Genomic DNA, 21,333 nt, shown 5'->3' with positions numbered 1-21,333 from the left:
CCAAACCGTCGGTCAGGCCCCGACCCCTGACGTCATCTCATCCTCACCCAATCCCCCGCGCCTACCTGCCTCCCGGCCCCTCCCCTTCCCGCCCCTCAATCCCGGAGCTCATCTCTGCGGCCACGCCCTCCCCTTCCCGCCACCCAATCCCTGTGCTCGTCTCTGCTGCCAGGCCCCGCCCCTGCCCGCTTTTCACCCAATCCTAGCGCTTGTCTCTGCGGTCGGGCCCCGCCCCCCTCGTCCCCCGCTCAGTCCTCGCGCGGACTCACGTCTGCCCGCTCGGCCGCCGTCTCTCGCGTCTCTGCCAGGCCCGGGGCGGGTCCGCGGCCGCGGCGGGAACATGGAGGAGCTGCTGAGGCGCGAGCTGGGCTGCGGCTCTGTCAGGGCCACGGGCCACTCGGGGGGCGGGTGCATCAGCCAGGGCCGGAGCTACGACACGGACCAAGGACGAGTGTTCGTGAAAGTGAACGCCAAGGCGGAGGTCAGGCCGCGGGTCGGGCGGGCAGGGGGACCGGTCTCCTTCCGGAGAGGGTCGCGGGCCTCGGCGCGGGGCGCGCGGCCTGGGCTTCTCCCGCCGGAGGCCGAGGGTGGCTCTCCCGGGACTGCCGCCGCCGCCTCTTCGGGGGAACCCTTTGCGCGGGGCGAGCGGTGAACCGTGAACGGGGGCGGCGGAAGCGTCCGGGGCGTCCGGACGAGTTTGCACCTGCGGGGAACTGTCGGGAGCAGGAACCGCGGCCGCCCCACACCTCCTGTTCTCCGTGAACTTTCTCTCTGCGGCGCTGCGTGAAATGGGGCGGGTCTGGCTGCTGCAGTGTTGCTCCCGGGGTTCGTGCCCTGAGGTGCTGGTTAAGTGGGGTCGCTCTAGCCGGGGAAGCTGGTTAAGTCCTCAGCTTAAGTGGCTCTGGAGGTGCCCGTCCCCCGTGAGCCTCGGTCAGTGCGTTGTGAAACGGGGCGCAGGTGCTGCCCCCCACCACACCCTGGCGTGCTCTGTTAGCATCATTCTCGGGCCGGGCGCGGTGGCTCACGCCTGTAATCCCAGCACTTTGGGAGACCGAGGCGGGCGGATCACGAAGTCAGGAGTTCGAGGCCAGCCTGGCCAACAAGGTGAAACCCCGTCTCTACTAAAAACACAAAAATTAGCCGGGCGTGGTGGCGGGCGCCTGTAATCCCAGCTACTCGGGAGGCTGAGGCAGGAGAATCGCTTGAACCCAGGAGGCAAAGGTTGCGGTGAGCCGAGATCGCGCCACTGCACTCCAGCCTGGGCAACAGAGCTAGACTCCGTCTCAAAAAATAAAAAAATCATTCTCTTAGTTATTTACATTTAATTCCCAGAATTGAATCCCACCTTCCATGATGTAGCATCATCTTATTCTGGAACACGGATGTTCTCTCGAGACTCCATGTAGCATCATCTTATTCTGGAACACGGATGTTCTCTCGAGACTCCCCTTCAAACTTTTGTTCTGGAGAGATCAGCTACGGGTCATCCTGTATGTGGCTTTTCTAGGAGTCCGTCAACTATTTGTCCTTGTCCTTTTTTTTTTTTTTTTTTTGAGACGGAGTCTTGCCCTGTCACCCAGGCTGGAGTGCAGTGGTGCAATCTCTCACCCTCCACCTCCCTGATTCAAGTGATTCTCCTGCCTCAGCCTCCCAAGTATCTGGACTACAAGTGTGCAAGTAGCTAATTTTTGTATTTTTAGCAGAGATGGGGTTTCACCATGTTGACCAGACTGGTCTTGAACTCCTGACCTCAGGTGATCCGCCCGCCTCGGCCTCTCAAAGTGCTGGGATTACAGGTGTGAGCCACTGCTCCCGGCCCATGCCTGGCAAATTTTTAAATTTTTTGTAGATACAGGGTCTCACATTGTTGCCCAGGCTGATCCCAAATTCTTGGCCTCAAGCAATCCATCTGCCTCTGCCTCCCAAAGTGCTGGGATTACAGGTGTGGAGCCACCTCACCCAACCCACAGTCCATTCTAAACACTTTATAAATATTATTATCACTCCTTAAGAGAGATAAAGTTACTGAGAAAGAAGATAAGCACTGTGTAAGCAGAATTTTCAAAGCATTATCTTTAGAAAATAAAGGGAAAACTGGGTCTTAGCTGTACTTTTACTAGAGTACTACTTGAGAAGAAAAGGGGTAATACTACAAACAAAATGCAGAGAGGGGGGAAGGAGGGTCTGTGAACCAGCTAGAGGCCAAGGCTCCTCCACAGAAATATCCACTTGGATGTAGCCCTAAGTTTCTAACTAAAGCTAAGAACACTGATACTCTAGAGTAGACCCAAGGTAAAATTAAGCATCAGCTGGAGTGTAGTAGTACAAAAGATTAACTTATGGGAGGAGGACGGGAGAAAACCAATTACACAAGGATGCAAGGGACAGATAAGAATAATCAAGAGGAGGTCAGGCACAGTGGCTCACAGTGGCATGTAATTCCAGCACTTTGGGAGGCTGAGGCGGGCAGATCACCTGAGGTCAGGAGTTTGAGACCAGCCTGGCCAACATGGCAAAACCGCATCTCTACTAAAAATACAAAAATTAGCTGGATGTGGTGGCGCACGCCTGTAATCCCAGCTACTTGGGAGGCTGAGGTAGGAGAATTGCTTGAACCCGGGAGGTAGATACAGCAGTGAGCCGAGATTGTGCCGTTGCACTCCAGCCTGGGTGACGGAGCAAGACTGTCTCAAAAAAAAAAAAAAAAAAAAAAATGCTGGGCGCGGTGGTTCACACCTGTAATCCCAGCACTTTTGGAGGCCAAATCGGGCAGATCACGAGGTCAGGAGATCAAGACCATCCTGGCTAACATGATGAAACCCTGTCTCTACTAAAAATACAAAAAAATTAGCTGGGCATGGTGGTGGGCGCCTGTAGTCCCAGCTACTTGGGAGGCTGAGGCAGGAGAATGGCAGGAACCTGGGAGGTGGAGCTTGCAGTGAGCCAAGATCGTGCCACTGCACTCCAGCCTGGGCGACAGAGTGAGACTCCATCTCAAAAAAAAAAAAAAGGCTAGACACGGTGGCTCACACCTGTAATCCCAGCACTTTGGGAGGCCGAGGCGAGCAGAACACCTGAGGTCGGGAATTCGAAACCAGCCTGACCAACATGGAGAAACCCCGTCTCTACTAAAAATACAAAATTAGCTGGATGTGGTGGCACATGCCTGTAATCCCAGCTACTTGGGAAGGCTAAGGCAGGAGAATTGCTTGAACCTGGGAGGTGAAGGTTGCAGTGAGCTGAGATTGCGCCATTGTACTCCAGCCTGGGCAACAAGAGTGAAACTCCGTCTCAAAACACACACACACACACACACACACACACACAAATCAAAATACAAAAATTAGCCGGGCATGGTGGCACACACTTATAATCCCAGCTACTCCGGAGGCTGAGGCAGGAGAATCACTTGAACGCAGGAGGTGGAGGTTGCAGTGAGCCAATATCACGCCACTGCACTCCAGCCTGCTGGGTGACAGAACGAGACTCAAAAAAAAAAAAGTGTTCCTAGCAGCGGTGACATGGCAGCCGTGGTGGGGCTCTGAGGCTGAGGAGATGGGGACCCTGAAGAACTGAAAGAAGGCTGAAGACAGCTGGAAGTCAGGAGCACGAGGAGAGTGTGTGTGTCTGTGTGTATGTTGTGTGTCTGTGTACGTTGTATGTGTGTATGTGTGTATGTTGTATGTATTGTGTGTCTGTGTGTGTGTAAGGGTGGAGCCCCAGGTGAGGATGGGAGAGTGGGCAGTGGTGTGTGTAGCAGGAGGAAAGGAAAGGCCGCTGGCTCTGACCTCCTCTCCAGGGATCACTGCTGTGTGGTGAGCAGGGGGACCCAAGGGAGGAGTCGCTGTGGTCCCAGGGAGTCGGATGGAGACGGCATCTCAAGATGAGGTGGTTTCCAGCGCTAGGTAGGAAGTGGCATAGAACTTGGTGGTCTATTCAGGTGAAAAGTGAGCCCAGGTCACTGGCATAGGCAGTCAGGGTGCCGCCTGCACCTGAGAGGCCGGGTGAGTCTGTGTCCTGTAGATGGAACAGGACTGCAGTTGAGGTGTTATCTGAGGACACTGACAGGTAACCCGTGTTCACAGTCCCACTGTTGCCGGATCTTAGTGGAATATTAGTGCCTTCGACTTTCCTCTCTGCAGAGAACCTCCCGATTCAACCACAGCACACAGATAGAGTCCAACACTAGAAAGCTCAAGCCCTCTTCCTCCAGTACAGCATCTGAACCTGTAGCCTATCCTGTTGGCAAGTGCCTTTGAAAACACTGTCCATGTATATGGAATCCTCAGTCAGGATAGTCTTGGTTTGAAGTTGTAATGCTAGAGGAAAACATATCTACAGAACCTTTCCGGAAGTAACCTTGCCTCCCTCCATTTCCACTTCCTCTGGTATTTTTCTGACAGGCCAGAAGAATGTTTGAAGGTGAGATGGCAAGTTTAACTGCCATCCTGAAAACCAATACGGTGAGAGTGCCCAAGCCCATCAAGGTTCTGGATGCCCCAGGCGGCGGGAGCGTGCTGGTGATGGAGCACGTGGACATGAGGCATCTGAGCAGGTGTGTCTTCACACCACCGCCTCCCACCCGCCCCCGGGCTGGCTTTATTATCTGAGCAGGTGCATCTCCACACCAGCCCCAGGCTGGCTTTATTACCTGAGCAGGTGTGTGTTCACACCACCCCCCAGCTGGCTTCATGCCACCCCCGGCTGGCTTTGTTATCTGAGCAGGTGCGCCTTCACGCCAGCCCCCAGCTGGCTTTCTTTTCCACCAAGTGGTTCTCTGATGACTGAAGCTTGTACTGGGGGCATCATTTTGAGGAGTGTAATGCAAAGAACCCGTGATTCCACATACCATGAGTTCTGCAGAATGAACCGCAGGCACTCTCTGCAGCCAAGGGCGGAAGCAAGAGGAATCTCCCAAAGTGAGATGCTGACTGAAGGCCCCGCTGCGGGCCAGGTGCGGTGGCTCACGCCTGGAATCCCAACACTTTGGGAGGCTGAGGCGGGTGAATCACTTGAGGTCAGGAGTTTGAGACCAGCCTGGCCAACATGGTGAAACACCATCTCTACCAAAAATCCGAAAATTAGCTGGATGTGGTGGCAGGCGCCTCTCATTCCAGCTACTTGGGAGGCTGAGGCAGGACAATCACTTGAACGCAGGAGGCAGAGGTTGCAGTGAGCTGAGATCGCACTGCTGCACTCTAGCCTGGGCAATAGAGTGAGACTCAGTCTCAAAAAAGAGAAAAAAAAAAAATCCACTGCAAACTTGGATGAGGCTGGGAAAGATCGTCAAATAATCAACACCTTTATCCCCCTCTTGCTTCACCAGAACCTACTTTCTGTCCTCAAAATGTCCGACCTACTAGCTGGGTGCGGTGGCTCACGCCTGTAATCCGAGCACTTTGGGAGGCCAAGGTGGGCGGATGACTTGAGGTCAGAGTTTGAGACCAGCCTGGCCAACACGGTGAAACCCCACCTCTACTAAAAATACAAAGAATTAGCCAGGCATGGTGGCAGGCGCCTGTAATCCCAGCTACTCAGGAGGCTGAGGCAGGAGAATCGCTTGAACCTGGGAGGCGGAGCTTGCAGTGAGCTGAGATCGTGCCACTGCACTCCAGCCTGGGTGACAGAGCGAGACTCCATCTCAAAAAAAAAGAGTTTGACCCTCTTTAGGTGCCCTGAGACTGAGCAGTGGGTGTGTTGCCTTTCTGTGTGTCATCTGTTTAGTTGCTGTCCTTTGATTTGACAGTCATGCTGCAAAGCTTGGAGCCCAGCTGGCCGATTTGCACCTTGATAACAAGAAGCGTGGAGAGATGCTCCTGAAGGAGGCGGGCACAGTGGGTATGGCACTGCGCGGGCCATGGGTGCTCCCGCTTAGAGGAGGACGTTCAGCCAGTGTGGGCTCAGAGGGGGGCCGTGCAGCAGCCGTGGGAGGGTCGGACGTGGGCTGATGCCAGAGCAGGGGAATGTCGAGCTTGAGCCGCATCTCACGGTGCACTGAACACAGTGAATGTGATGCGTCTGTTGTGTCCTAAATGCATTTGAAAGACGAAAACATTTGCTGGACGCAAGACGCCCCTAGTGTTACAGTTGCTTTTACCTCGTTCCCCAGAAGAGTGTAAGCAGAGGCTCTCTGGCTTTCTATAAAAAGCAAGACCTTTAACCACAGGGTCTGTTGCTGTAAAACAGTCGTACTTGAGGCTCAGAATTACAGCCATCATGTCTGACCTTTCCAGAGCGTAACGCGCTGTCAGGATCGAGGGAATTTTCTGGTATTTTAATCTGCTGACATTTGGAATCTGTGCGCAGCCCACGTGGTAAATGTGGGGAGATTAGCTGACGATCGGAACAGATCACCAAGGGTCTGCTGTATGAGACAGAGACATGCTGTTAGACAGTCTGTTCTGTGAGGGTCCATGACGGATCCCCCCAGGCTGCCTGTGTGGTGAGGATCCACTGAGAGGCCTCCTGGGTCGCCTGTCCTGTCCGTTCCAGTCTTACGGAGTTTAGTCCATTGGGATTTTCCTTGAGTTAGGGAGACTGCAGGGGAGTGAGATTTCTTTCTTTTCTTTTTTTTTTTTGAGATGGAGTTTCACTCTTGTGCCCTAGGCTGGAGGGCAGTGGTACAATCTCGGCTCACTGCAACCTCTGCCTCCTGGGTTCAAGCGATTCTCCTGCCTCAGCCTCCCGGGTGGCTGGGATTACAGGTGCACGCCACCGCGCCCAGCTAATTTTTGTATTTTTAGCAGAGACGGGGTTTCACCATGTTGGCCAGGCTGGTCTCAATCTCCTGACCTCAGGTGATCCACCCACCTCAGCCTCCCAAAGTGCTGGGATTACAGGCGTGAGCCACTGCACCCTGCCTGAGATTATTTCAAAGCACAATAGTTTATCTGACACGCATGGCACCAGGTTTGCCACTGAGACCCATCCTTTCTGATGGATTGGGGGCAAATTTTTTTTCCTATTTATTTATTTATTTATTTTTATTTTATTTTTTTGAGAAGGAGTCTTGCTTTGTTCCCCAGGCTGGAGTGCAGTGGCGTGATCTCTGCTCACTGCAAGCTCCACCTCCTGGGTTCACGCCATTCTCCTGCCTCAGCCTCCTAAGTAGCTGGGACTACAGGTGCCCTCCACCACACCTGACTAATTTTTTGTATTTTTAGTAGAGACAGGGTTTTACCGTGTTAGCCAGGTTGGTCTCGATCTCCTGACCTCGTGATCCGCCTGCCTCGGCCTCCCAAAGTGCTGGGATTACAGGTGTGAGCCACCGTGCCCGGGCTGTTTTTCACTTTTTATGTTTTTTATGTTTTTTTTTTTTTTTTTGAAACGGAGTTTTGCTCTTGTTGCCCAGGCTGGAGTGCAGTGGCATGATCTCAGCTCACCGCAACCTCCGCCTCCTGGGTTCAAGTGATTCTCCTGCCTCAGCCTTCCGAGTAGCTGGGATTACAGGCACCTGCCACCACACCTGGCTAATTTTTGTATTTTTAGTAGAGACGGGGTTTCACCATGTTGGTCAGGCTGGTCGCGAACTCCTGACCTCAGGTGATCCACCCGCCTTGGCCTCCCAAAGTGCTGGGATTACAGGTGTGAGCCACTGCGCCCGGCCAGATTTATGTTTTTTTTTGAGATGGAGTTTCACTCTTGTCGCCCAGGCTGGAGGGCAATGGAGCGATCTCAGCTCACTGCAACCTCTGCCTCCCGGGTTCAAGTGATTCTCCTGCCTCAACCTCCTGAGTAGTTGGGATTATAGGTGCCTGCCACCATGCCTAGCTAATTTTTATATGTCCAGTAGAGACAGGGTTTCACCACATTGGGCAGGCTGGTCTCAAACTGCTGACCTCCGGTGATCCGCCCACCTCAGCCTCCCAAAGTATCTTTCCTCTTTAAGAATATCTTCCTTTTTTTTTCCTGACACAGTGTGGTCTTCCCCCACACCCCCGCATGTCCTGTTGGGATGTGAGACAGGTCCCCTGGGAGGTGCCCGCAGGCTCCCTGTCCTGTGCGTGTCCTCTGGTGCCACTGCTTGGGAGCAGCCAGTGTCTTTGATGCTGACGTCTGCTGGAGCAGGCTCTGTTTGGGGTGTTGTGTGAACTGGTGGAGACCCAGGCCCTGTTTGTCTCTGGCAGGGGCATAAGCTGGTAGGAGCTCGCTGAGGTCGTGTTTGAAGGTGACTCAGTTTCGAGAGTGGGCGCTGGGATGCCTTGGAACTAATTTTCCTTCCTTTTTTACTTTTGCTTGCAAGGGAGAGGAGGCGGGCAGGAGGAATGGCCCTTTGTGGACCAGTTTGGATTTGACGTGGCGACGTGCTGTGGATACCTCCCCCAGGTGAGTGCACGGCGTTTGCTTCTATTTCACAATCAGGTCAGCTGTTCAGACACAGGGGTTGGGGGGACACACCCCCTTCCTTTTTTTGTGAGCTTTAGTGAAAGTATCTGCACCGTTTTTTCTTTGCTGATGTCTGAGAGGCTGACGTAGCTAGGTAAGCATGAAGAAACCGAGGCGGACCAGCAAGTTAGGAGCTGGATTTCAAGGTGGGTGAAAATGAGGGACTTTAACAAATGTTTTATTTTAGGTATACTAAACTCTCACAGAGGGTGGAGTGACAAGGGTTTGTCACTTTTGGTTGTGTGGTTTTGTGACAAGGGTTTGTCACTTTTGGTTGTGTGGTTTTGTGGTTGCTTCCCTCCATGTTTCCGCTGGGGAGTTCTGCTTGACGCCCAGCACGTGTGCAGTGGACATGGCTCCTGTCTTGTCCTCGGGAGGAGGATACAGATGAACCCAGAAAACTTTCCAGGGTTTCCTGGCGGGCGCGGGGGCAGTAGAAAGACTTTGAAATGTTGAAGGTTGTCTAGAAACCTGCTTGGGGCGGGGAGTGGTGCCCTCTGGTCCTGCCTGCCCCGGGGGGTTTATCGCCAGCTCCACCCCTTCGTCTCGTGGCTGTACTCACAGTGTGTGTATGCACACGTGTGTGTGTGCATATGTGTATGTATGTGTACGCACGTCTGTGTGCATATGTGTGTGCGTGTGCATGTGTGTGCACGTGCGCCTGTGTGCATTGTGTATGTGTGTGCACGTGTATGTGTGCATGCATATGTGTGCGCGTGTGCGTGCATGTGTGTGCGTGCCTGTGTGCGCACGTGTGTGTGCGCATGACTGTGTGCCTGATGCATGATATTGGCATCGTGTGCTACTCCAGTCTTGCGTCTGTCTCGCTTCCCTCCTGGGTGGTAAGCACCTGTGACCTGGATGTCCTTTCTCAGGGTCCTTCTCAACGGGGCTCCATGTGACTTTTCCTGTCATCACTGTCTGGGGAGGGGCTGTCTGGACAGATGTCAGAAGTGAGCCATGGGGTCAGGGCAGGTCAGCCAGCTCTGGCCTCAGTACTCCAGTGTGAGTGTAAATTAAGAGGAAATGTTAGCCCGTTGCTTTAGCAGCAAAAAAAAAAATTTTTTTTTTTTTTAATAAAAAAGTCCTGGTGGCTCATGCCTGTAATTCCAGCACTTTGGGAGGCTGAGGTGGGAGGATTGCTTGAGCCCAGGAGTTCGAGACCAGCCTGGCCAACATGGCGAAACCCTCTCTCTAGTAAAAATACAAAAACTTAGCAGGATGTGGTGGTGCGTGCCTGTAATTCCAGCCACTTGGAAGGCTGAGGTGGGAGGATTGCTTAAGCCTGGGAATTCAACGCTGCAGTGAGCTGTGATTGCACCACTGCACTCCAGCTTGAGTAATGGGGCAAGACCTTGTTTCACAAAAATGAAAAAATAAAGAAAATGTTCTGGACCGGGCGCGGTGGCTCACGCCTGTAATCCCAGCGCTTTGGGAGGCTGAGGCAGGCGGATCACCTGAGATAAGGAGTTTGAGAACAGCCTGACCAACATGGTGAAATCCCGTCTCTACTAAAAATACAAAAATTAGTTGGGCGTGGTGGTGCGCGCCTGTAATCCCAGCTACTCTGGGGGCTGAGGCAGGAGAATCGCTTGAACCCGGGAGATAGAGATTGCGGTGAGCTGAAATCACGCCATTGCACTCCAGCCTGGGTGACAAGAGTGAAACTTCATCTCAAAAAAGAAAAAAGTAAAAAGTAAAAAACTAAAAAGTAGTACAGTCAGATATCTTTTGTTACACATGGAACCTGTAAAGACCAAAAAGTGTGCTGCACGTGTGCCAGCCAGAGCACGAGGGAGCAGGCCCCGTGGCACCCTGTGATGCGAGTGTGACTTGGGGCAACAATCTTTACGGACAGCAACTTGGCAATGCCTATCAAAAAAACATTGTTTTTATGTCACCCAGGCTGGAGTGCAGTGGTGCAATCTCGGCTCACTGCAAGTTCCGCCTCCCAGGTTCACGCCATTCTCCTGCCTCAGCCTCCTGAGTAGATGGGGCTACAGGTGCCCGTCACCATGCCCAGCTAATTTTTTTTTTGTATTTTTAGTAGAGATGGGGTTCCACCGTGTTAGCCAGGACAGTCTCGATCTCCTGGCCTTGTGATCTGCCCACCTCGACCTCCCAAAGTGCTGGGATTACAGGCATGAGCCATCGCACCTGGCCAAAAAGTTTAAATTTAGTTTTAATTTTAATTTTAAAAGATAGAGTCTCACTCCGTTGCCCAGGCTGGAGAGCAGTGGCACGATCATAGCTCACTGCAGCCTCAAACTTCCTGGGATCAAGCCATCCTCCTGCCCCAGCCTCCCATGTAGCTGAGATTACAGGCATGCACCACCACACTCGGCTAATTTTTAAATTTTTTTTGTGGAGACGGGTCTCACTATGTTGCCCAGGCTGGTCTCAAACTCCTGGCCTCAAGTGATCCTCCCACCTCAGCCACGCAAAGTGCTGGGATTACAGATACTGGCCACCACTCCCAGCCCCCTTTCAAATTTTTTTATTTATTTTATTTATTTTTTTGAAATGGAGTCTCGTCACCCAAGCTAGAGTGTGGTGGTGCGATCTTGGCTCACTGCAACCTCCAGCTTCCGGGTTCAATCAGTTCTCCTGCCTCAGCCTCCTGTGTAGCTGGGATTACAGGCGCCCACCACCACGTCCGGCTAATTTTTGTATTTTTAGTAGAGACGAGGTTTCACCATGTTGGCCAGGCTGGTCTCGAACTCCTGACCTCAAGCAATCTGCCCGCCTTGGCCTCCCAAAGTGCTGGGATTACAGGCATGGGCCACCGCACCAGGCCCCCTTTTCGAAATTTTAAACGGACTTATGCTCTGACTCAGTAATTATCCTTTAGGATTTATTCTACAGGCATATTTACATGTATGCAAAATGGCACAGACACAAGGGTATTTGCTGCGCCACTCCTGGTACTATGATAAGGAAAATCCAGAGGACCACTGGGTGAAGTTCTGGTGCGTCATCTGATGAACTGTTGTCAGCTGCTACAAAACCATGTAAAGAAGGCAGAAGCAGGAGCAGGGCCGGGCATAGCGGCCCACACCCGCAATCCCAGCACTTTGAGAGGCCGGAGCGGGCAGATCACCTGAGGTCAGGAGTTTGAGACCAGCCTGACCAACATGGCGAAACCCCGTCTCTACTAAAAATACAAAAAAATTAGCCAGGTGTGGTGGCGCATGCTTGTAATCCCAGCTACTCGGGAGGCTGAGGCAGGAGAATCGCTTGAACCCGCGGGGCAGAGGTTGCGGTGAGCCGAGATCGCGCCACTGCACTCCAGCCTGGGCAATGAGAGCGAAACTCTATCTCAAAAAAAAAAAAGAAAAAAAATGTTCTAGAAGCCTTCATTCTTGGAAGGCTACAGAGTGGGTCCTGAAGCATCCCCATGCTTCCCACTGTTCTTGGGATAGGATCTGAGGTCTCAGCATGTCCATGAGACTCCGGTTCCCCTCGGGATGTGGTTCCCCCCTCAGCCTCCTGTGACTGCCACCCCTCCCACGTGCCGCCCCTGCAGCCTTCTCCACTTTGAGATGCTTGTGGGTAGCTGAGCTCTCCCTTGGTTCTGGCATTTTCCAGTGAACGGTGCTTTTGCTTTTGCTGGTACTGTGCAGGTGAATGACTGGCAGGAGGACTGGGTCGTGTTCTATGCCCGGCAGCGCATTCAGCCCCAGATGGACATGGTGGAGAAGGAGTCTGGGGACAGGGAGGCCCTCCAGCTTTGGTCTGCTCTGCAGGTGAGCGGGGCCCCACTGCACACCCAGCACCTGCCACACGCCCCACTTGCCTGAGGTAGGGGAGGCACCAAGGCAGGTGAGGCCACCTCTGAGTCTGGTTCTGGGTGGGAAGCGGGTGCCTGGCGGCGTCCTATCCGCTGCTGCCTGGGCTGGGGGCGGGCACCTGGAGCGGCACCCCTCATGCACGCTTTGATCAATTTGCTGAGGCTGCATTTTTCTCCCTGCAGTTAAAGATCCCTGACCTGTTCCGTGACCTGGAGATCATCCCAGCCTTACTCCACGGGGACCTCTGGAGTGGAAATGTGGCAGAGGATTCCTCTGGGCCGGTCATTTTTGACCCAGCTTCTTTCTACGGCCACTCGGAATATGAGCTGGCAATAGCCGGCATGTTTGGGGGCTTTAGCAGCTCCTTTTACTCCGCCTACCACAGCAAAATCCCCAAGGCCCCAGGATTCGAGAAGCGCCTTCAGTTGTATCAGCTCTTTCACTACTTGAACCACTGGAATCATTTTGGATCAGGGTACAGAGGATCCTCCCTGAACATCATGAGGAATCTGGTCAAGTGAGCGGGCGTTGCTCTGGAAGGAGGCCTCAGAGGTTTCTCCACAGTCCTCTTCAGGGCAAATTCTTGTTTCTTCACATGGCCGGAGTAGCTTAAGACCAACGCAGTACCTTATTTCCAAGCCTTGCAAAGTATATAATATCTAAGAGGAAAGGTTTCGTCATCCCAGCGTTGTCCACTTTGTAGGGGTTTGTAGGTAGACGGAGCCACACTGCAGGCAGGGTATGAGCAGAGGGATGTATGGAGTGTGGGTGACTCTGAGCCCACTGCCGCTGCAAGGTGGAGACACTAAGTGAACTCCTGTGGGTGGGGGGGAGGGTAGCCGGTGCACAGGGAGGTGGCCAGCGCCCCCGGGCACTGCTGCTCATAGGTACCTTTCCGCCGCCTCCTCCCTGCTCTCCTGTGCAGGAATGTCTCTGAGTTGTTCACGTGGATGCTTCTTGGTTGGCAAGACTTGGGTGTAGACACGAAACCGTCTTACTAAAAGCGTCTTAAAATGACCAATTCCAAAATCAAGCATATTCCCTTTTCTTCCTGCATGATCCCTGGGCCCTGCCGCAGGCTGAGCAAGTCTGTAAACTGATTCTGGGGGAGACCAAGCTGCTGACCGCAGGGTGTCCTTGGGTAAATCCAGGAGTCTTCACTGCTTCTGTTATTACCCCATCTCCTCTGCCATTTTCTAAAGCTTGCTGAGTTGTCATTCCTTTGCAACATTAAAATACATGCTGAACTAATATTTTTCCTTCCTTCAGTGTTGTAGTAATGAGAAATATTTCATGAATGGCATTGACGCTAATAAATCCTTTGCACAAAAATTTGAATAAACTTTCAGTGGTTTCGATAATGTACAAGATTGTATATTTCCCTCATTTATTGTAATTCAGTATTTATCTTAGTTGTTTGCTGAAAAGCTTTTGTAATATGGTGCGACAGACAGGTACAACTAGTGTTTTTGTTGTTTTTAGAGACACGGTCTTGTTCTGTTGCCTAAGCTGCAGTGCAGTGGCATGATCATAGCTCACTGCAGCCTCAAACTCCCAGGTTATAGCAGTCCTCCCATCTCAGCCTCTCGAGTAGCTGGAACTACAGGCGTGCACCACCACACCTGGCTAAATTTTTGTATTTTTAGTAGAGATGAGGTTTTGCCATGTTGCCCAGGCTGGTCTCGAACTCCTGAGCTCAAGCAATCCTCCCACCTCAGCCTCCCGAGTGCTGGGATTACAGGCCTGAGCCACCATGCCTGACCCAACTGTTCTTTCTTTCTTTCTTTCTTTCTTTCTTTCTTTCTTTCTTTCTTTCTTCTTCTCTTCTCTCTCTTCTCTCTTCTCTTCTCTCCTCTTCTCTCTCTTCTCTTCTCTCTCTTCTCTCTCTCCTCTTCTCTCTCTTCTCTTCTCCTCTCTTCTCCTCTCCTCTCTCTCCTCTCCTCTCTCTTCTTTTCTCTCTCTTCTCTTTTCTCCTCTCCTCTTCTCTCTCTTCTCTCTCTTCTCTTCTCTTCTCTTCTCTTCTCTTCTCTTTTCTTTTCTTTTCTTTTCTTTCGGCAGAGTCTCAGTGTTTCCAAGCTGGAATAGTGCAATGGTGCGATCTCCACTCCCTGCAACCTCCGCCTTCTGGGCTCAAGCAATTCTCATGTCTCAGCCTCCCAGTAGCTGGAATAGCCGATGTGTCACCACGCTGGCTAATTTTTGTATTTTTAGTAGAGACAGGGTTTCACCATGTTGCCCAGGCTGGTCTCCAACTCCTGACTTCAGGCAGTCAACCCGCCTCAGCCTCCCAACTGTTTCTTTTTTTTTTTTTTTGAGATGGAGTCTTGCTCTGTCACCCAGGCTGGAGTATAGTGGTGCGATCTCAGCTCACTGCAACCTCTGCCTCCTGGGTTCAAGGGATTCTTCTGCCTCAGCCTCCCACTGTAGCTGGGATTACAGGTATGTGCCGCCACACCTGGCTAATTTTTGTATTTCTAGTAGAGATGGGATTTTGCCATCTTGGCCAGGCTAGTCTTGAACTCCTGGCCTTCCAAAGTGCTGGGATTACAGGCCTGAGCCACCATCCCTGGCCCAACTATTGTTTCTTAAAAAAACTCTTTTTAACCTTGTCTTTTTGTCAGGATAAAAGGATAGCTCAGAGCTTCAAAGTAAGAGCAGGACTAGCCTAAGAACTGTGCGATATTTGACCCGAGATGCAGCCTAGCTGCCATTCTTATTCACCCTGTGGAAGACATTAAAGGGAGAATGAAAGTAGCTGTACAATTACCTTTGGGGAAAGAAGCCACTTGGTGAACTTGGCAAACACCTGTGTTTGAGGGGTCACCCAGGGTGTCATGAACTGGGCTGAAGGAGATGGATTGGTTACTCGTCTTGTTTGCTTGTTTCTGTTGTAAGTCAGGGCCCCTCAGCAGAAGGCAGAACAGAACCGAGTTCCTTTAGAATGCTGGTTTTTGTGTGGAGTGAGGAAGGACCGTGAGTGTGGTCAGTTTCCAACCTGACAGGTCCTGCTACCGTTGGCCAGGGCTGCAGCTTGTTACTTTGACCTGGGGAAGAAGGTAAGTGTTCCCAAGAAAAGGGACGGCCCAAAGCGGTGCCATCCCGACGGCGCCTGTGCCGCTCGACTCCCCGCCGGGTAGGTCTATCCTGAGGGCACAGTGCCGCTCGACTCCCCCCAACCGGGTAGGTCCATCCCCAGGGCGCCTGTGCCGCTTGGCTCCCCACCGGGTAGGTCCTACGGAGCGATGCAGTCGGTTTCCAGGAGGGTTTTGGTTTTGGCGGCTGCCAGGCCTGAGGCCTTCCGCAGAGATGATGAATCCACAACTGAAACCGTCTGGGAAGCACAACCCAGGCTCCTTCCTTCTGTGGTTAGTCACGTAGGCGCAGAATGGCCATCGGGCCAGGAAACTGGATGGAATGTGGATCCGTTCAGCTTCAGGAAATCGGAAGAGAAGGCTGGACGTGCGGCTCACACCTGTAATCCCAGCGCTTTGGGAGGAGGCCGAGGCGGGAGGATCGCTTGAGCTCAGGAGTTTGAGACCAGCCTGGGCAACACAGTGAGACCTCATCTCTAAAATAAATAAAGAGAATCGGAAAAGAAGAGCCTCCATTTCCTATTCCTGTATTTTTTTACATAAACTATCAGTGCTTAGAACCACATAGCCCTGAGAAGGTGAACAGCTTTCGGCTCCGGATGCTGCTCCATTTGGAGAGTGTGAGGCAGCTTCCCTGGGTTGTTGGTCAGTGGAGGAGCTGACAGGACGGCTGGACTGCCCAAGAAGGAGGATGACCCAGACTCCCTCCCCTGACAGAATCCTGAGGGCTGTGCCAGTCACAAGGAAGGGCCAGTGCTGCAAGGTGCCTGGGGCCCTGGACGTGGTTCTGCGTGAACACAGCATTGAGTGCCCGGGGCCCTGACATCATCGTTCTGCGTCGGCACATCAGGTGCCCGGGGCCCTGACATCATCGTTCTGCGTCGGCACATCAGGTGCCCGGGGCCCTGACATCATCGTTCTGCGTCGGCACATCAGGTGCCTGGGGCCCTGACATCATCGTTCTGCGTCGGCACATCAGGTGCCTGGGGCCCTGACATCATCGTTCTGCGTCGGCACATCAGGTGCCTGGGGCCCTGGACGTCATTCTGCATCAGCACAACATCACCAGTGACGAGAGCCTCCCTGAGTAGTTGACGGGAAGGATGGTTCGGTCCTCCAGAGGCAGTGGCCTTCTCTTCCTCGATGACGTGGCAGGGCTGCACCTTGTGAGAGGCTGTCGCCGAGAGCGCAGCCAAATGGAACCATCAGGAGGGGTGTCTCAGGGGTGTCGAGATGGTAAACAGTAGTGTGGTAGTTTTCAGATTTTGCAATGCTGCGGTATGTGTCAGCTTTTTAGTTTTTATTTTCTTATTTATTTAATTTTAATTTTTTTTAGACAGTCTCACTCTGTCACCCAGGCTGGAGTGCAGTGACACGATCTCGGCTCACTGCAGTCTCCGCCTCCCAGGTTCAAGGGATTCTCCTGCCTCAGCCTCCCCAGTAGCTGGGATTACAGGCACCTGCCACCATGCCTGGCTAATTTTTGTATTTTTAGTAGAAACGGGGTTTCACCATGTTGGTCAGGCTGGTCTCGAACTCCTGACCTCAAGTGATCCACCTACCTCGGCCTCCCAAAGTTCTGGGATTACAGGTGTGAGCTGCCGCGTCCGGCCCCATGTCAGCATTTTAAATTTGTAAGTTGATGCAATGCTTATTCTAAAATATCTAATTTTGTATTATATGCATATTATATATTTGTATATATACACACTTTTTCATAAAGGACTATCAAAATCCTATAGGCTTCAGGCACCATAGATGCCCCTGCAGCTACTCAGAATCGATTTTTCTGGATTGTTCTGTCCATGAGACCATACGCATGTCATCAGAGGATGAACTTCTCATCCAAAGCTGTGCTGTTGTCTGGGCTGGCTCAGCTGGAAGAGATGGGGGAGGGGATAGGTTCTGATTTGGAGGCATAGTTTTTTTGTTTTTGAGATGGAGTCTCACTCTGTCGCCCAGGCTGGAGTGCAGTGGTGACATCTCGGCTCACTGCAACCTCCACCCTCCAAGTTCAAGCGATTCTCCTGCCTCAGCCTCCCGAGTAACTGGGATTACAGGCACCTGCCACCGTGCCCAGCTAATTTTTTTTTGTATTTTTAGTAGAGACGGGGTTTCACCATCTTGGCCGGGTGGGTCTTGAACTCCTGATCTCATGATCCACCCGCCTCGGCCTCCCAAAGTGCTGGGATTAGAGCCACCGCGCCCGGCCTGGAGGCATAGTTTTACGTGACAGCTGTGTGCTGTGCCCTTGCAGGCTGTTGTGTTGGCATCTGAAAGCATAGAGGGACTGGGCTCTGGACACAGATCTGAGACTCCTCGGTCAAGGGAAGAGCTGGAAGAGGTTTGTTCTCTTTGGGGCAGCCGTGAGCATCGCTAGGACCTCCAGGGAGGAAGTCCAGGGAAATGGTGGTTGCCCTGAACTCCCATCCAGGACTCTCAGTTCTCATCTTTGGGATCTTGGGGGCAATGTGGCTCCACTTTTTATTTCTTACTGTAAGTGGGATTATATCAAAACACCTAATCTAACACTGTCAGGGCATCAGCTTTTCCATAGAAGTGTCTTTAGATACCTGAAGTCAAGCTTTCTGTCCCAGAGCGTTTCACTTTGCATCCTTTTAATGAAAGTGCACCTAAAGCGGCCGGGCGCGGCGGCTCACACCTGTCATCCCAGCACTTTGGGAGGCCAAGGCGGGCGGATCACCTGAGGTCAGGAGTTCGAGACCAGCCTGGCCAACATGGCAAAACCCTGTCTCTACCACAAATACGAAAATTAGCTGGGCATGGCAATGTGCGCCTGCAATCTCAGCTACTCGGGAGGCTGAGGCAGGAGAATTGCTTAAACTCGGGAGGTGGAGGTTGCAGTGAGCCGAGATCGCGTCACTGCACTCCAACTTGGCCGACAGAGCAAGACTCCATCTCAGGGTGGGGAAGACCTGTATCTTGGAAAGATGACGTAGGGGTGCTCTGTAAAGGGTAAATTGGAGGGGGAATTCCAGGCGGCAGGGAAAGGGCCGGGGGGCTTTCCTGTGAGTGGGTAAGCAGGACTGTGAGAAGGGCAAAGGCCCAGGAGCCATGGAGGGGCCAGGACAGGGTGGTGAGAGAGAGGGACCAGTGCCACCGGCTCACCCACGTATTTCACTGAGGCCTGTGCCACTTCTGCACATCCCACCTCCACCCGTCCACGCCCAAGGCCTGTGCCACTTCTGCACAACCCACCTCCACCCGTCCACGCCTGAGGCCTGTGCTGCTTCTGCACAACCCACCTCCACCCGTCCATGCCTCTGCCTGAATCACTCCATTAACCAGCTGGCCTCTGCTTTGGGTGGCTCAGGGGAGCCGAGAGGAGATGGGGAGGGTGGATGAGGTTAGGATATTGTTCTCGGACTTTCTTCATCGAGCCCACACCCCAGGCCTGGGTGGCGCCGGCTCTGTAGCCAGGCTCAGCTCTGTCCTGTGGTCTCCCCACACCCTGCCCACGTCTGTGCCAGGCCCCTTTCTTGAGTCCTCCTTGATTCCTCCAGCTTGAGGTCCACATCCCACCTCTACTCCATCCACGCCTCTTCTCTGGGCTGATGGTAGGATCACAAGCATGGGTGGCCCCGAGACCTGACCAGCACCGCAGACCAGGCCCTGTGCTAAGACATCCTGGCAGACGGGGAAAAAGATGGGTGGTACCACTCCCAGAACGGGAAACCGGACAGAAGGCAGGTTCTGTTTTGTTTGTGACGGAGTCTTGTTCTGTCACCCAGGCTGGAATGCAGTGGCGTGATCTCGGCTCACTACGACCTCCACTCCCAGGCTCAAGTAATTCTCCTGCCTCAGCCTCCCAAGTAGTGGGGATTACAGGTGTGTGCCACCATGCCCGACTAAAATTTTTTTGTATTTTTCGTAGAGATAGGGTTTCACCATGTTGACCAGGCTGGTTTTGAATTCCTGACCTTGTGAGCTACCCACCTCGGCCTCCCAGAGAGCTGGGATTACAGGCATGAGCCACTGCAACCAGCTGATACAGGTCGTTTTAAAAATAGTATTTGCACACCATACAATTTACACTACTAATCCTCTAAGAAACTTGGGATCACTTAACTGCCCTGCCCTTGAATCTTCAACAGCTCTTAACCCCCCACATAGAGGACTTCCTAGCCTAGTGCCTGCATATCTGTTTCTTCATTCAGGCACCTCTTCTCACTGAGAGCCCTGAGCACTCGTACGGTTCTCTGTGTGACACCTAATATCTGACTGTAGACTCATGAGTTGTATGAAGAAAAATTACAAGGGGCTTTGAGAAGATAACAGAGAGGACTGACTCTAGACCACAGTGTTGGAATTCCAAAAAAAGAGAACCAAGAAAACAGAGGGAGAACGCCATAAAGAGCTAAAAGCTGTCCCAGGATTGGAGGACCCAACAGTCCTGTTCAGGGGATGACAGGAGACTCACTCTAACACCTCCCTGGGGAATTTTTCACTGGTATCACAGAGAAGACCCTAAAAGCCTGCAGAGATAGAAGCTTCCACATAAAGAATAAGAACCAAAATGGCCATAAGCTTCTCAGCATCAAAACTGGAGCTGGCAAGCCATGGCACCTTCTCAGTTCCTAAAGAGCACAGTCTGATCTCCAAGCTGGAATTTGATACCCAGCCAAACTGTCAACTAGGAATAAAGAAATTTACAGATGTACAAGGGCTCACATTGGCCTGCCATGAACCTTCTGTCAAGATGCAATAGCAGGGTGGGCTTCAGATGAGCAAAAGTCAGGGACTGGCACATGCCCTTTCTTCAGACAGCACAGCCATCCTCCTGTCCTACCTGCTGTTTTGCGGCAGCCTTGCCACTCTTGTCACGAGGTGGCTGCTTGGCCGGGTGCCATGGCTCACACCTGTAATCCCAGCACATTGGGAGGCTGAGGCAGGCAGATCACCTGAGGCCAGGAGTTTGAGACCATCCTGACCAACATGGTGAAACTCCGTCTCTACTAAAAATACAAAAATTAGCGGGGCGTGGTGACGCGTACCTGTAATCCCAGCTACTCAGGAAGCTGAGGTAGGAGAATCGCTTGAACCCGGGAGGTGGAAGTTGCAGTGAGCTGAGATTGCACTCCAGCCGGGGTGACAGAGCAAGACCCTGTCTCAAAAATAAAAGAGGTGGCTGCGGATCCCCTTGCCTTGATTGCGGCTTTGGAGGCCAATGGAAGGAGGTGGAAATGATGGCGTGTGGCTTCTGAGGCCTGGTCAGAAAAGGCCTTTGCTTCTGCCAGTTCTCTGGGAGCCCTGGCTCTCCCAGTACTCACTCTTGGAACCTGTCCTCCATGTTCAGGGAAGCTCAGGCCACACCAGGAGGCCGCATGGACGTGTCCTGCTTGGCGTTGACTGCTAAGCCCAGGTTCCAGTGATCCTGGCCGAGGTGCCAGATGTAGGAGTTAAGGAGCCTCCCAAGGACCCCAGCTCAGCTGAGCAAGTGGGCAGGATGGCGGGGATAGGCAGCTCCCAAAGGCTCCCTCCCTGCAGCAGGACCCCTGCATCTCTGTGGGAAAAGACAATTGTTGGGGCCCCCAAAAAACAGATTTATTGATTAAAACCTCATGCATGGCTGGGCACGGTGGTTCACGGCTGTAATCCCAGCACTTTGGGAGGCTGAGGCACTCAGGTCACCTGGCCAACATGAGGAAACCCCGTGTCTACTAAAACTAGAAAATGTAGCTGGGCAGGCCCGGCACGGTGACTGACGCCTGTAATTCCAGCACTTTGGGAGGCCGAGGCGGGCGGATCACGAGGTCAGGAGATCGAGGCCATCCTGGCTCACATGGTGAAACCCTGTCTCTACTAAAACATACAAAAATATTAGCCGGGCGTGGTGGTGGGCGCCTGTAGTCCCAGCTACTCGGAGAGGCTGAGGCAGGAGAATGGCGTGAACCTGGGAGGCGGAGCTTGCAGTGAGCCGAGATTGCACCACTGCACTCCAGCCTGGGCGACAGAGCCAGACTCCGTTCGCCCCCTTCCCCACAAAAAAAAGTATAGCTGGGCGTGGTGGCGGCGCCTGTAATCCCAACTACTCGGGAGGCTGA

At 52.8% G+C, this 21,333-nt stretch overlaps 1 protein-coding gene across 1 annotated transcript; it reads left to right on the top strand.

Moving 5' to 3' along the window:
• Positions 1-252: 252 nt before the first annotated feature.
• Positions 253-13,544, top strand: FN3KRP (fructosamine 3 kinase related protein). The gene is made up of 6 exons (XM_032177948.2): positions 253-481; positions 4,404-4,555; positions 5,747-5,838; positions 8,243-8,325; positions 12,009-12,131; positions 12,359-13,544. Exons 1-6 carry the CDS (start codon positions 341-343, stop codon positions 12,695-12,697), a joined length of 930 nt encoding a protein of 309 aa, XP_032033839.1. The 5' UTR covers positions 253-340; the 3' UTR covers positions 12,698-13,544.
• Positions 13,545-21,333: the final 7,789 nt, after the last annotated feature.

Source organism: Hylobates moloch, unplaced genomic scaffold (assembly GCF_009828535.3).
Source record: "Hylobates moloch isolate HMO894 unplaced genomic scaffold, HMol_V3 SCAFFOLD_15, whole genome shotgun sequence".
Taxonomy (NCBI): domain Eukaryota; kingdom Metazoa; phylum Chordata; class Mammalia; order Primates; family Hylobatidae; genus Hylobates; species Hylobates moloch.
This window is presented reverse-complemented; position numbering and strand designations above follow the sequence as displayed.